The 14,785-nt window shown below is 39.6% G+C and overlaps 1 protein-coding gene across 1 annotated transcript in view; it reads right to left on the bottom strand.

The window, feature by feature from the left end:
- Window positions 1–14,571, bottom strand: part of LOC136866213 (venom allergen 5) — a 35,677-nt gene extending 21,106 nt beyond the window's left edge. Inside the window, exons 1-3 of the mRNA XM_067142992.2 lie at window positions 14,477–14,571; window positions 9,747–9,877; window positions 2,492–2,656 (exon numbers count right to left, since the gene is read on the bottom strand). Coding sequence (XP_066999093.2) covers window positions 2,492–2,656; window positions 9,747–9,866 — 285 coding nt within the window. The 5' untranslated portion in view covers window positions 9,867–9,877; window positions 14,477–14,571. The remainder of the gene's footprint in view (window positions 1–2,491; window positions 2,657–9,746; window positions 9,878–14,476) is intronic.
- Between the last annotated feature and the right edge of the window lie 214 nt (window positions 14,572–14,785).

The raw sequence follows: 14,785 nt of genomic DNA on the forward strand, positions 1-14,785 counted from the left end.
AAAATCGTGTAACGATGCAGACATTGCGCACCATACACCAATCTTGAGATTATGCAGCGGTTTTCCGACGTACTGATGGAGATACTCTGATGCATTGTGACGCGTGTTCTGTCAGTTCACATACCATGACAGGTTGAACCAGGCTTTATCTGAAGAAATGAAAAACTGAGGATCCAAAAGTGCTGACTCCACTTCAGTCAGAAACGACAAGGAGAGTTCAACACGCGAAGGTTCGTCTTGACGCTTCAATACATGCACAACAGTAAATTTGTAAGGGCACAGATGTTGGTCCTTTTTGACATTGTTTCGACAGGGCTATTTCTTAAGTCCCACTTGCACAGATAAACGGCGTTGAGGTTTCGTCGGACTTCGTTCCAGGCTTTCCTTCACTCGAGCAATGTTTTATAGAGTTCGAACTCTTTGCGGATAGTTACGGATTTTAATCGCTACAGAGCCCGTCTCGCGCCAATATGCCATTAAGTTTTAGACTTTGCTGGAGATTTTACCAAAACACTTTCAGTCTTAAACACTTGTTCAAACAGCTTCGTACATGTTTTCCAGGAATCGTGGTTCGCATAACAAAGCAAAGCAAAGACATCCCCGTACAGGCCACGAAGGTCCTTGGAGGGGTGGAAGGTATAGGCTTCCATTATCCGTAACCTCGGCACTTGATGGGATAGAGAGGTTAGCTCTACGCCCGGCCGCCTTTGCCCCCAGGAATTAACCTGGTACTCATTTTAGGTGTAGGCTGAGTGGAACTCATGGCAAGTGCACCTCCGCAAGTGGAAATCTCGTTTCTTAAATTTTACGACTTCCTGACGTGGATTCGAAACCACGTTCTTCCGGGCAGAAGATGCACATACGCAGATATGTGACTGCATTGGTATGTACGAGTACAAAGAATGTCCTGTTTTGGACTGAGGGCTGGGAAGGTGTTTGTTTAGCCTCGTTAGCCCACTTTGGACCAGTCTGATATAAAAGGCAGCGGTCCCAGTCGAAAAAGCGAATGATTAGCAGACGATGGTGTCATGCTGTCAACGCGATACTCTAATATCTGTGATATTAAAGACACAGTCAAAATCTCTAATGTCTGCTTTCTGAACACGAAAACTAATAGATAATATTACAGTGCAGTCAAACTTCTTGAATTGAAGGCTTTTAAGAACGTTGGCCATGAATATGCGAGAAGATGCCTTAATCGTGTAACTGACCTTCTGAAAAGAATACGTTAGTTGGATGTGACATATAGAAAACGGAAATTGGTCACAAACTGGTATTTGAATCGATATCTGAAATTAAAATAATTTCATCTTTAATATTTAGACTACGGATAAAATCACTGTTAATAATTTAGCTGCCATATGACGCGGTTCCTATCAACGGCATTATGTAAGAAGGAAGTTAGTTCCAGGACATAACTATCTTTCACAGTCTATTTTCAGATCGACCTTACTGTACCAGAGTGAAAGCTGTGTGGAATAAGGATGTCCTATTTATAAGATATAAACTAAAGCCATGCAAGTAGCAAGGATGATTGCAGATAAACGCAGGTGAGATATAAACAGCAATAGAACCTTCATTTGATTATGCATCAGTAATAGAAACTGGAGATCTAGGTTTCCATCCTGACTTGCAGTAGAGTAGTCGGAATGAGCAGATAAAGGCTTAGTAAAAAAAAAGGAAAACGATGAATGAAGCTGTACTCATTAACCGGCTTCGATGGTGGGGACATGCGAAGTGAATGGAGGTGGACAGGTTACCAACGAAAAGAATGGTCTGCGCCATGGAGGGCGAGAGAAGTAGAGAACGACAAGGTGGCGATGGTTAGACTGAAATTTTACAGACCGAAAAATAAGAGGTGTACAACTAAGCAAGGACACAAAACTACAGTAGTTACAAATCTAGGATTGTGGAGGCGTTTAATTAATTAATAGAGGCTTGGAAACTGGAATCTGAAAGCTATAACAGCCTATAATTAGAATGTATGTATGTATGTATGTATGCATGTATGTATGTATGTATGTATGTATGTATGTACAGTACATATAAATCTTGATATTCTTTCTACATATCTTCCTACTGCTATGACCTGAGGAACGTGTTTGACTGATTACTTCCTAGATTTTCCTTCGCATTCTGCAATACTTGCCATTATCTGAGAATGTCTTAAACGTGTAGCGCCAATTAGTAATAAGTCTTATGCGTGTTAATTTCTCTATATTTCTACTTTACTTGACCAGAAAATTTTTTTATATTCTTATAATTCTGTTAATATCCAGCAATAATGAATCGCTCAGTTTCAGAAATCGTTGTTTCACACCAGCCAATTGAGTACCGCATTTGCTATTTCGGGAAGTGATGTTGATAGGATGATTATACCTTTGCACAGACTGTCACTATATCCTTATGGTGAAAATGCTATCTTACGATTTGTTTCCTGGTAGTGTGAAGAGAAATGAACTGTTTTAAGTCATTAAGTGTTTATACTTACTAGTTTCTTCATGTTGCTTGCTTGCGGCTGCCGTCCTGATAGGCCACGATGCTCCTTGCCACTCGCCACATCATTGCGCAGCCTGTTGTGCAAGTCAACAATGAGAGCCTTCTGGTCATCGTCGACACCAAATTTGCCGTCAGGGCTACATGCTTTGGACACACCCTGAAATTACAATGATAGCATGTTTAAGGGTATGTCATAAAAATTCTAACCATACACAAGATATGGAATTGAGTATTGTAATATTTTCCCCTTATTTTACATACTTCGCTTTCGGAAAACTAAAGATATCTATAAAACATTGCTTGAACATGTTAAGTATGCTTCAACAGTACAGGAAGTACATCTGGATAGTATATTAGATAGAAAAATTACATGAGGCATTCTTTTATCATAAATCCAAAACAAAAAATTCCACTGAGTTCCGTGAATTAATTGTAAAGTAACTTTGAAACTAAAATTGATTGTTGAAGTGCATTTTATAGACAAAACTCAGGTTAAGAGACAAAATGTCTGAAGGGGAAAAAATAATAATATAAACGGATTTTTTTGTGCAAGATGTGTCCGACGGGCCCAGTAATAATAATGTTACTGTTTTTGCGTCCTAGTAACTACCTTTGCCATTTTCAAAGACGCCCAGGTATCGAAATTTTGTTCTGCAGGAGTTCTTTTACGCGTTAGTAAATCTATCCACACGAGGCTGCGTATCTGAACACCTTTAATTACCACCGGCCTGAGCCAGGATCGAACCTGCCAAGTTGGGCTCAGAAGGCCAGCGCCTCAACCGTCTGAGCCACTCAGCCCGGTGGAACAGTATTTACCTGTTTCATACGTTTATTGATCTTAAACATGGCCTACGATATCCTAACATTAATCAAAAACAGCATTACACTGACTTATTATTATTAATAATAATAATAATAATAATAATAATAATAATAATAATAATAATAATAATAATAATAATAATAATAATAATTGGTCATTCAGATATCCGACATTCCACGTGAAGTCGGACAAAACTTGGATAAGAATGAACTTCGGTGTTAAAAAGTATGGAAACTTCTAATATAGAAGGGGAAATCCGTCGGACTCAAAATGTAAACAAGTATTCTTGAAAAATAATAGTGTTCACAGAAAATCTACATGTTAGCTGTCCACGGCGAAACATCAGAAAAAATCCCGTTCTGAATGACCAATTATTATTACTATTATTATTAATATAGTCAGTGTAATGCTGTTTTTCATTAATGTTAGGATATCGTAGGCCATGTTAAAGATCAATAATTGTAAACTATCCCTGTGGTTTGTTTATTGTGATAGAGAAGGCTGAATTTACAGGAAATTACCTCCGTTTAAGAACGAATGATATGTCGGAATTTCAAAACCTAATACACGTTCTTCCTGAAGTTGAGTTCATGAGAACTTCTGCATGAAAAATGCTGTCTATCTTTGCGTGAGTTAATATCATTGCTTTGCACAAACAAACGTATTTGAATTGTAAAGACGAGTATTACGACAGTCTACCTTGTAGCATCGTAATCTTCAAAGATAAAGGAAGTTAAGGAATGCAAAAGGATAATGTAGGACTTCATAAACATTATCGCGTTTAACGGGGCGAATTCTAATGTACTCTATATTCGCTCAAAAAATTAAAAAGTAAAAAGAAGAAAAGAGTGAATGGTATTATATGTTCCCCGCAATGAATAGTTTAACGGAATAAATTTTTATTATTATCAAAATATAAATCATCCCCTCCCCCTCATAAAACCGTGTGGATACCAATAACAAACACTATATCTCTATGTTGTTCTGTGCTCGTTGGGACCCACCTAGAACGAAGCTTCAACCCTAATTTGGTTATTGCACTCAGCATTTTTCTTGAAAAGTAAAGATAACCTACGTCAAGTGCCAATTTTATCTGTTGCAACGGTCTCAATTTTCCAATATCGCTGTGAAATAGAGGGAGAATAGGGATTTTATATATATAGATGGTCTTTCTGCCCGCCTGGTGGCCATGATCGTTAAGGCGCTGAAGTCTAAAAACGGTCTAACACCGAGGTTAGCCGGTTCGAGTCCCGTTGGTCGAAAAAATTTTCACCATCAGAATGTTGGCCGGCAGGGTAGGGGAGGTGGTGGTATACAATTTCTAATCACTAGATTGCGTGCCAAAAGCCTGGATTAAATTCCAAACCTCTCCGCAGTGCTCATATGGAGTGAGGGCATATGACGCTGTTGATGGTGATTCGTCCGTCGGATGGGGACGTTAAGCCTTGAGCAGACCCCTTGGTGCTATTCGACAGGAGTAGGCTATGTGCCGGCACCGGGTTTCACCCTCTCCCTACTATCATATATCACGTCATTCATTTCATCTCTCATTAACTCCTCTGATGAGGTTGACGTCAGGAAGGGCATCCGGTCATAAAAAACCGCCACGACAAATTCATCTCACCTCATACCCGACCCCGTAGGGAAACGGGACAAGGGTTGGACAAACAAACAAACATAGATGGTCTTTCTAATTACATGCAAAAGATGTGAGTTGTTCACAGCAGTATCGAGATCATTATAACGTTAATTTTATTTTAATTCCGAAATTGAAAAAACATATCTGAATACCATCTATGATTTTAGTTTCGGCAAATAAATTTGTCAGATCTATAGAGTTGAGAATAATAAACGAAGAAAATAATTTATTTCCTTCTTCTTCTTCTTCTTCTTCTTCTTCTTCTTCTTCTTCTTCTTCAAGTGTCTTATCCGGTTCCGTAGATGTCGGCGATCACCTTTCTTTAGCTAATCTGAAGAGTAGTTGGGTATCATTGATGCCTGTCCAGTCCTTGATATTTTGGAGCAATGGCATCATTCGTATACCAGCTCTTCGCTTGCCTTCTATCTTGGCTTGTAATATCGGGTGTACTAGCATGAACTTCCTACCTCAGATAAGCTGGTTCCCTGGCTTTGATGATGTTTGCCTGCTCTCGCTCTGCTCGGGCACTCCTTAACACCCCGTTATTTCTTACGATATCTATTCTGAGCATTGTCCTATGTAATCACATTTCAATGGTCTCTAATTTATTCATGGAGGAAGCTTTGACATTCCACGTCTGTATTCCACCAATTAGTGGTGGCCATGTGTAATATTTCAGCAGCTTTTGCCCGAGTTTGTTGTTTAGATTATCGTCACAAAAGAATGATCTCATATTTTGAAGGATAATCTAGAAACCTCAGTGCAGCGTCTGATCTCTTTCTCAGTGTCCAGAATGTATTTTATGGTCCTCCTAAGGTATGTGACCAGACTTACTAATTGTGAATTGAAATTGAGAGAAAATATATATTATGTTATCCAAAATACGAGGGCAGATCAGAAAATAAGTTGCACCTCCCAGTTATGGCAATTTATTACACCACCTACAAAACAGCAACACGACTATAACGACATACACTGTACCACCTACAAAACAGCAACACGACTATAACGACATACACTATAACGTCACGTTTCCACATAGTTTCCAAGAGACTCCAAACATTCCTGCTAGCGCACAACCAACTCGTCGATGCCGGATTCATAGAAATTTCCTCCAGCGTTCTGCAGCCACTCGGAGACAGCGGCCTTCACCTCCTCATCGGTCTGGAAATGTCGAACACCAATCTCCGTTTTGAGCTTACCGAACGGATGAAAGTCACATGGCGCTAGGTCAAGACTGTAGGGTGGATGTTGCCAGACCTCCCAAATGAAACGCTGCAGCAGTTCTCTCGTTTGGCGGGCTTTGTGAGGTGTTGCATTATCGTGCAACAAAATCACACCGGCGCTCAATTTCCCCCGGCGCTTCCCTTTAATCGCTTTACGCAACCGGTGCTACTTTTGACAATACGACGCCGCGCTGATCGTCGTTCCTTTCGGCATGAATTCCACGTGCAGCAAACCCTCCTTGTCAAAGAACACTGTCGCCATAACCTTACCGGCTGAAGGTTGAAACTTGGCCTTCTTTCGTTGTGGTGATGAGGAGTGCACCCATTCCATTGATGTTCGCATCATCTCGGGGGTGAAATGGTGGACCCACGTTTCGTCGCTTGTGACGATTCGCCGCAGAAACCCGTTGCCGTCTGCGGCATAGCGTTGCAAAAATGCCAGGGAGGATTGGAAACGTTGTCCCTTGTGCTCATCGGTGAGAAGGCGTGGGACCCATCTTTGACACAGCTTACGATATCCAAGGTCCTCGTGAACAATGGCGAACGCACTGCCATACGACATGTTCATCTGCGTCGCGATTTCTCTCAGTCTAATGCGCCGGTTCTGTCTAATGATCGCATTCACACTTTTGACCTTTGCACGGGCCCTGGACGTTGCGGGCTTGCCTTCGCGATGGTTGTCCGTGATATCCGTGCGTCCGGCTTCGAATTGCTGACACCACTTTACGATACCTCGCCGGGAAATGGCTCGCTCCCCATACACAGCACTAATTTCACGATGAATGTCCGTGCAATTCTTCCTTTTGGCCCATAGGAATCGGATTGTTGCACGCACCTCACATTTGGAGTGAACGTCCAGTTGACGCGCCATTGCATTTGGCCGCTATTCACACAGTACTAGACGGCACACCACAGCGACCTGCCTAACAGACCTTGTGGGCAGTCTCTGTCCCTTTCTCCGCTGTGCACACGTTTGTGACACACAGCGCGCTGCTTCGGCGCGTTAGTGCAACTAACCTTTTGATCCACCTACGTTTTTGGATTGTTTCGGATGCGTAGGTGTTAATAATTACGATGATTACTATGATGAGACTGAGCTCAAGAATCACGTAGCTACTCAAGAATCTGGTAAGCAACACAGCGCGTGTTCAACCGAAATCCGTAGAGATTTCCATCTCCTGACGGTTGAAGTTTGATTAGGGAAGCATAAAATTGGGTGCAATTTTGGAACACGAAACCGTGCGCTTCGCAGATGATACAGCACTGGTAACTGAGAATGAAAAATATGTGGAAAAGGCACTAAATCCCACGTAGGAATTGCTAAAAGAGAGGTGTGGTATAAGATAAAACAAACAGAAGAGCAGGATTGTTACGTTTACAAGGGATGATGTCCAAATTGCCAATGTGTAATAATACACTGAGAAAAAACTAGATCAAGTAAAGAAAGTGAAATATCTAGGAAATCAGATTACATCTTAAGGAGAACAATCTAGAGAAGTAAACGCCCGAATTGCATAGGCCAAGGAAGTTTTTTTCAAAACTGGAAATATCTCCTAACATCTAAGAACATCAGCATGGAGGTAACGAAAGCACTTCCTGAAATATTTTGTATGAAGTGTTGTAAGCTATGGGTCAGAAACACGGACGCTGCGAAAAGCGGAAATATTGAAATTCAGGACACTTGAGATATGGTACTGGCATCGACTCCTAAGAATACTATGGACTGATAGAGTCGCAAACGAGAACGTTCTCAAAAGAGCTCATGGGACACACACCTTGATCGAAACCTTAAACAGGAGAAGAAAGAGCATCGTTTGCCACTTGCCTTGTCATTCCGACTGGTGCAGCTTCCTGTCTAAAGGGAAGCTGGAAAGTAAAGGAGGGAGCGAAGACCAAGGGTGCAGTTCATAAACAGAATTAAAGGTAAGCACACCTATCGCCACTTGAAGCGCTTAACCAACGAAATGATGCACCTGGAAGTCACGCATGCTACCCATCAAATTGAGGGTTGATGAGGAGAAGAAAAAGGTACATACCAATAAATTCGCTTTAATGCAATTACTAGAAAACACCAAATATTTTTTTAACTCAATCCGTATCCGATGTGGCTTTGAAAATATACTTTTAATATGGGGGAAGTACAGAGTCGTCCATAAATATTTTGACAAAATATAATTCTCTCGTAGTTTTCTTTTGCACAATGTTTACATCGGTACAACATATAATTTGTTCACATCTACACCCAAACAAACCACTAAATTTACAAGAAAATAGTATGTCCACATCGACAATAATTACATGCATATATTATATATACCTCAACCCCTATGCCTTTCTTCCCACTTAATTCGAGGTCTGATCTCCCAAGAAGAACTTAGACCGTCCTTAATAGGATTCGATGTGGTCGTGTGGTCTGTGCTGCGTCCCTGTATAAATGGGGAAAGTACAATCCCCCGAGTGTGAATGTGGTGCTCCTTTTCACACCATCGAACACATTGTAATGGAGTATAGCAGAAGAGCCTACACTGAAGATTGGTTTGATTTTCTAGAGGCCAGTACAGTGACTCTAGAATTGAAAAGAACTTTGGAAATTAAAATATAATGTACTTCCTTTCCTGTTTCTGTATATATATGCCATACGATAAATAATAAATTACAAATGCCTCCCCAAAGCAGCGAGGGATGGCTGGTAATGGCAATAATAATAATAATAATAATAATAATAATAATAATAATAATAATAATAACGAGAACACAAAAAGGTACAGACTTGGATTCGTATTTCAACTGCCAACGTTCCTATCAGCTTGTATTGAGGAGATAGTGAGTTCGAACTATACGGTTAATAGCCCTGAAGATGGTTTTCCTTTTTTTCATACCAGACAAATACCGGCGTTGTATCATAATTGAAGCCACGGTCGCTTCTTTCCCACTTTTAACCCGTTCCCACTCCATCGTCACCATAAGACTTGCTTAAAATTAAGATAACATTTCATTCTTAAGCGTTTTATCTGAACTGATGCCACACCCTCACGAGGGCTCACATCCTATTAAATGGATGCTAAGTTTAAATAATCCATCCTCCTCAAAGAACGAACATTTAGTATTACCTGCAAAAGAATTTACGTAGTGTTGTATGATTACCACTTCGACCTCCCGTCAAAATAGAGTCACAGGGGAGCAAACAAGCTGAAGCCGCCAAGAGTTTAGAGTGAATAGTTTCAAGCGCTCACATACGTTCATTATTCCGCCATTTTTAAGGGGTTCGATTGAATGTATGAAATAAGTAGTATAAGGAAGAGTGCATGCTCGAGTGTGCAATATCATTTGAAGAAACACCAGAACATACGGTATTTGCATGATAAGAACCAAATTAAGACAAATTTTCTGGAAATAATAGGGTTGTATTTGTTCCAAAAAATCACTCGTATATGATCAAAACCAACAACATATTCTCAACCTCAGGAAGGTGTGCAGTATACAATTATTTTAAAGATTGATAATTGTTTGATTGCTTTTGATTATATGGGTTTACACACATGCATATAAACTCACTTACGTCATAAATGCACATTGTGTGAACGCCTTCCCTGCACTTTATTCCACAATACTCATTTCTCGTCAACGCGAGAACTACTGAGGTAAAGGTCAACAGACAGGCTGATAGTTTCACCAACATGACTTGAGAATCTAAACAAATAAAAGAGGTACAGATTAACAAGCATATCATGAATTTAAAATGATAGTGAATGAACTCAGCAATATGAACTGTACATTTAATTATACACATTAGTGTACTTGTGGTTATTAGATAATAATTAAATAAAGGTAGTCTTACAATACCACTCTCCAGGCAGGTCAAAGGCTGCAAGAAGACTTCAAGACTTGTTTTCGAGGTAATTTCTTACAAATGAACTTTCGTCAAGAAATGTTATATCCATAAAATCCAACTTATTTTTTTTCTGTAACAAGCTAAAATTTCAAACTTTCACCGTGAGGAAGGATTTTTTTTTTTTTTTTTTTTTTGGGAAGGGGAGGTCTGTACCGGGAGGAATACCCGCTCCGTTCATTTAAATGAAGCGCTTTGGAAAATAAATACTAAAACTCGCACCTACTAGTGCAAGAAGTTTGAACTTTTCTCTACAGATGTCTCTACCGAAAACCTTATGTCTATGCCCTCTGGTGTGAAAAGGAATTATTAAAATTGTTAAGTATTTTCTTATTTATGGTTTACTACACTGAGTTGTTCTTTATTTTTGGTATGTTAAAGTTGACAACACTTCTATCTCTTCCCACCAACTTTCGATGCTGGCCAATAGAAAATTTTGTATACTGTATTTATTTTTCAACTAATCACATCTATCTTGTATCTATTTAATTACCCAGTGGGAAAAGTGTTGGGCCGGGACTTAGCCCAGAGCTCCCTAGAACCTTCCTCTCGGGTATTAAAGCTGACACATTTTCGACCAGAGGGTCTTATTCATCGCTCTAGTCTAGTGTGTATATTTAATAAGGAGGCGGGGAGCCTCGTCCATCGCCGAGTAATTCAGCAGCTCCAGGTAATGGCAGTCCTATTTAAAGGATAGTCCTTGAAAGCTAGCTCTAGGGGAAGGTTTCCAACCTTTACTAATGTAACTTTAATTTCCTAAAATGTAAATTTCAAACAAGTCAATAGAATTTAGCTGAAATCAGGGAATAAGGAGTGTGATACCCTCTCGCGTTCACTATCAACTATATTTTGAGGTGACTACGATTTTTTACCCGGTCTAGGAAGCCAAGAATAACGGCCGAGAGGATTCGTCGTGCTGACCACATGACACCTCGTAATCTGCAGGCCTTCTGGCTGAATAGCGGTCGCTTGGTAGGCCAAGGCCCTTCAAGGGCTGTAGTGCCATTGGGTTTGGTTTTTGGTTTTTATGATTTCGTAACCTGTTTCAGTTTGAAATACTTGTAATTTAAATTTTCTCTCTATCTAGCCACCTCGGTAGTTTAGGCTTAGAATCTGTAACTTCGGGCCAAAAGCCCAAATAGGATTTTAATATTTTTATTACAAATTTCAAGGAGTAAAAGTGTCCGCTTCCATATCATTTTGATTTTTGGGCCAGTAACTTTAACCTGTTGTTTTCCACAAAGGCCCGATAGAACGGGTATTCAATACCCCTGTTAAATTCAATGTCATCCTTTTATGTTAAAATAGACTGTTGGGTGTCTAAGACAGTGAATACTGTTTGAATTGTAAAATGAAGATTGTGCTTTTGATAGCCCTGGACCTTTTTGGAACTAGGTTTCGAAGTGTAAAATTTTAATAGAGCGAAGACGCTGCTTCTCTGTAATGGTTAAATAGTGCCTTTGAAAGGCCGGTGGGGTATAAGGTTCGGAGAGTAGTTTCCTAGAATATTTTGTGGAGTAAAAGGTGCTCTTGAAACATTGTGTATTTTGAATGCTCTGTAAAAGAAATTGGGTGGGGGGGGGTTCGTCTTCTTGACTGTTTCTTTTTGAAAGGAGACGCAGCGCTCATGGAGAATGTATAATATATTAGGGAATTTCAAGCTCAAGATTGTTGTTACTCGATATTCTAAAATTGTTACCCTATCTTATGAACTTTTGTAACTGAGCTGTGAAGTTTGTCTTTTAAAAAAGAAAGATAGCTGAAAAAAAAGAAATACAAAAATAACTTTAAAATTTTAATTAATCTTTTGGCTGTCTTAGATAGACCCATTCATGCCAGCACCTTCCTTCACCTCTGTCCACCACCGTGTCCCCGTAACAACAACAACAACAATAATAATAATAATAATAATAATAATAATAATAATAATAATAATAATAATAATAATAGGCATTGGGCATCGAGTTGCAGACCTCCTCAATAGGTGGCCTGCCTACAATTTCGACAAATGCAGTCTGGGAAGGAAAATGATATCCTACTGGAATATCCCCATGGTTGAGTATATTTATAATTCGCTACCTGCCCTGGCTTCGCACTGGAACAGTTATGAATTTATGGTTATAGGTTACTTTTAATCGAGAACTTCCTTGTATATAGCATTAGTCGTTTCTCCTTCAGTAATGAACACGAACGTGTTTTGTTTTGATGTAACACGCGAAAGGAACATGTAAATCTGTCCATGAGGAAAACATTCTCCCCTGGGATCAACTCCAGCCACGCTAAGTGTCAGACACTGTTTACTGTCATGCCAAAGCAGACTCTTACCGGGAATTGGACTCGTTTGAAAACAAAAGGCAAATCTGGAGGAACCGTAGGGATTGTCGGTACTTTGACCGCTTCTCCCGTGCCATAGCCAGTTAATTAGTAGCTTCAATCATAGTTTTTCAAAATATTCATGGCCAATCGCTTTCCATTACATAACTTTTGCGGATGTAGTTTTACGTGGCCTTCTGACCCCAACTTGGCAGGTTCGATCTTGGCTCAGTACGATGGTATTTGAAGGTGCGCATATCCGTTAGCTTCGTGTCGGTTGAGTTACTGGCACGTACAAGAACTCTTTCGGGACTAAATTCCGGCTTCTCAGTGTCTCCGATAACCGTTAAAGTAGTTAATGTGACGCAAAATCCAATACCATTATATCATTATTATTATTATTATTATTATTATTATTATTATTATTATTATTATTATATAACAATATAATAGGTACCCACTACATTCAGAATCATCTTGTGTGGTGTCAAGCCGGAAAGTTGTAAAGAATTTAAAAATTTTGTAAGGTAATCATAATAATAATAATAATGTTATTTGCTATACGTCCCACCAACTTCTTTTTTGGGTTTTCGGAGACGCCGAGGTGCCGGAATTTAGTCCCGCAGGAGTTCTTTTACGTGCCAGTAAATCTACCGACACGAGGCTGTCGTATTTGAGCACCTTCAAATACCACCGGACTGAGCCAGGATCGAACCTGCCAAGTTGGAGTCAGAAGGCCAGCACCTCAACCGTCTGAGCCACTCAGCCCGGCAATTTTGTAAGGTAATGAACAGCTTTTTCACTATAATCTGTTGTGCGCACTGATTAATAGGCTATGCTTGAAACTGGGCAGTCAGTTTGGGGAAATATGACCCTCTTGGTCTTCGTGAAGTCATTCCTTCTCTGTCCTGTAACATGCGAGAATTACTTTGTTGTTCAACGAAAGCTGGCCGAAGTCGTTGGTAGCTCGCGCGCTGCCTTGCAACCTACCAGGTCGCTCTGAAGCTGGTCATTTATATTGCTATATTTCAGAACGGAGTTTGCCCGAAAAAATATGAACGACGATATCTCCAAAAGTATAGATGTAGAATGATATTCTGTAAATTATATGTTATTCTACATCAGTTACTTGAGCGGAATAAACGATTTATTGTGATAACGATTAAATTATACATTTTAAAATTTGTTTTGAATTTCGGCGGGTTTTTTATTGTCAGCTGCAACATAAAACTGTCACAGCGTATAATTTGTTAAAGACAGATGTGTGTTGTCGCGTAATATTTTGTAGAGCATTTTAAGCTGAAGAATTCTTACCTCATAGTATAGAGTTGTATCTTTAATGTTTTAGTCACCGAAAGCTTAAACGGCGCACGGTCGACCGTTTTTTCTTCAAGGTGCTTCATTTAAATTGTTGCTGTAACATAAAAACACTTAACTTTTAGTGGGCTATGCGTTAAAGATAGGTATACGCGTCCATGGACTTTTTTGTAGAGCATTGTATGCTGAACAGTCCTTACTCTCACAGGATAGATGTATCTTTAACAGTTTAGGCAGCGGAAGCTGAAAAGGGGCATGGAGGATCGGTTTTTCCTTAAACTTCCTTGATTTCAATCATATCTGCTCGGCTTCCCTTGGTCATAGATGAATGTTTCTATACATAAAACCTTTCTCGAGAAATGCTTATTATAATGGTGAAAACCCCATCAATATCCATCCAATGGTCCTTGAGATTAGCCTTCACAAACAGGCAGAAGGACAGGTTCGAGAAGTTTGTTTTATACCAAGCAGATATTTTGTCGGTTAAGACTGAAAGAGCCGTAAGAGATTTTCAGTATATCAACAACTATGGCATGAAGATTCCTGATTTTTGACTACCCATTAAAAGACAACTACATCAAACGGGATCGTGCTCAGGAATTTGGGATCAGGATCAAACACCCTACCTCTGTTCTACCAAGGCAACTTGCAGGCGTAATGAAATGTCATCTCGAAATACCTATTATATATTTTCTAATACTGATGACCCGTTTGCGTGTGTAATACTGAAACATACATAAGAAAATATTTATAAATAACAGAATACTCACCAATCCTCTTTCTAAGCAATCCGGACTGCAAGTTGTACTTGCGAAACCTGAACGTTGTTTTATACAGTGGTAGAGAGTTGAAATCCTAACATGCGCGACACGGAAAAGTAATTTCTGACGAAAAAATCAGCCCATTAAAACTTTATTTGTTCGACATATCATCACGAAAGTCATAACGTTATATTGTCACAAATAATGCGCTATTTTACACATAAGGAAACTAAAAGTTTATTTTCGAATCACGATTCGTAAAGATAATTATTTTTACTCCCGCCAGTTAGCACGACTGCTGCCCATTTCGTATTTACA

This window comes from Anabrus simplex, chromosome 3 (genome assembly GCF_040414725.1).
Source record: "Anabrus simplex isolate iqAnaSimp1 chromosome 3, ASM4041472v1, whole genome shotgun sequence".
Classification (NCBI taxonomy): Eukaryota; Metazoa; Arthropoda; class Insecta; order Orthoptera; family Tettigoniidae; genus Anabrus; species Anabrus simplex.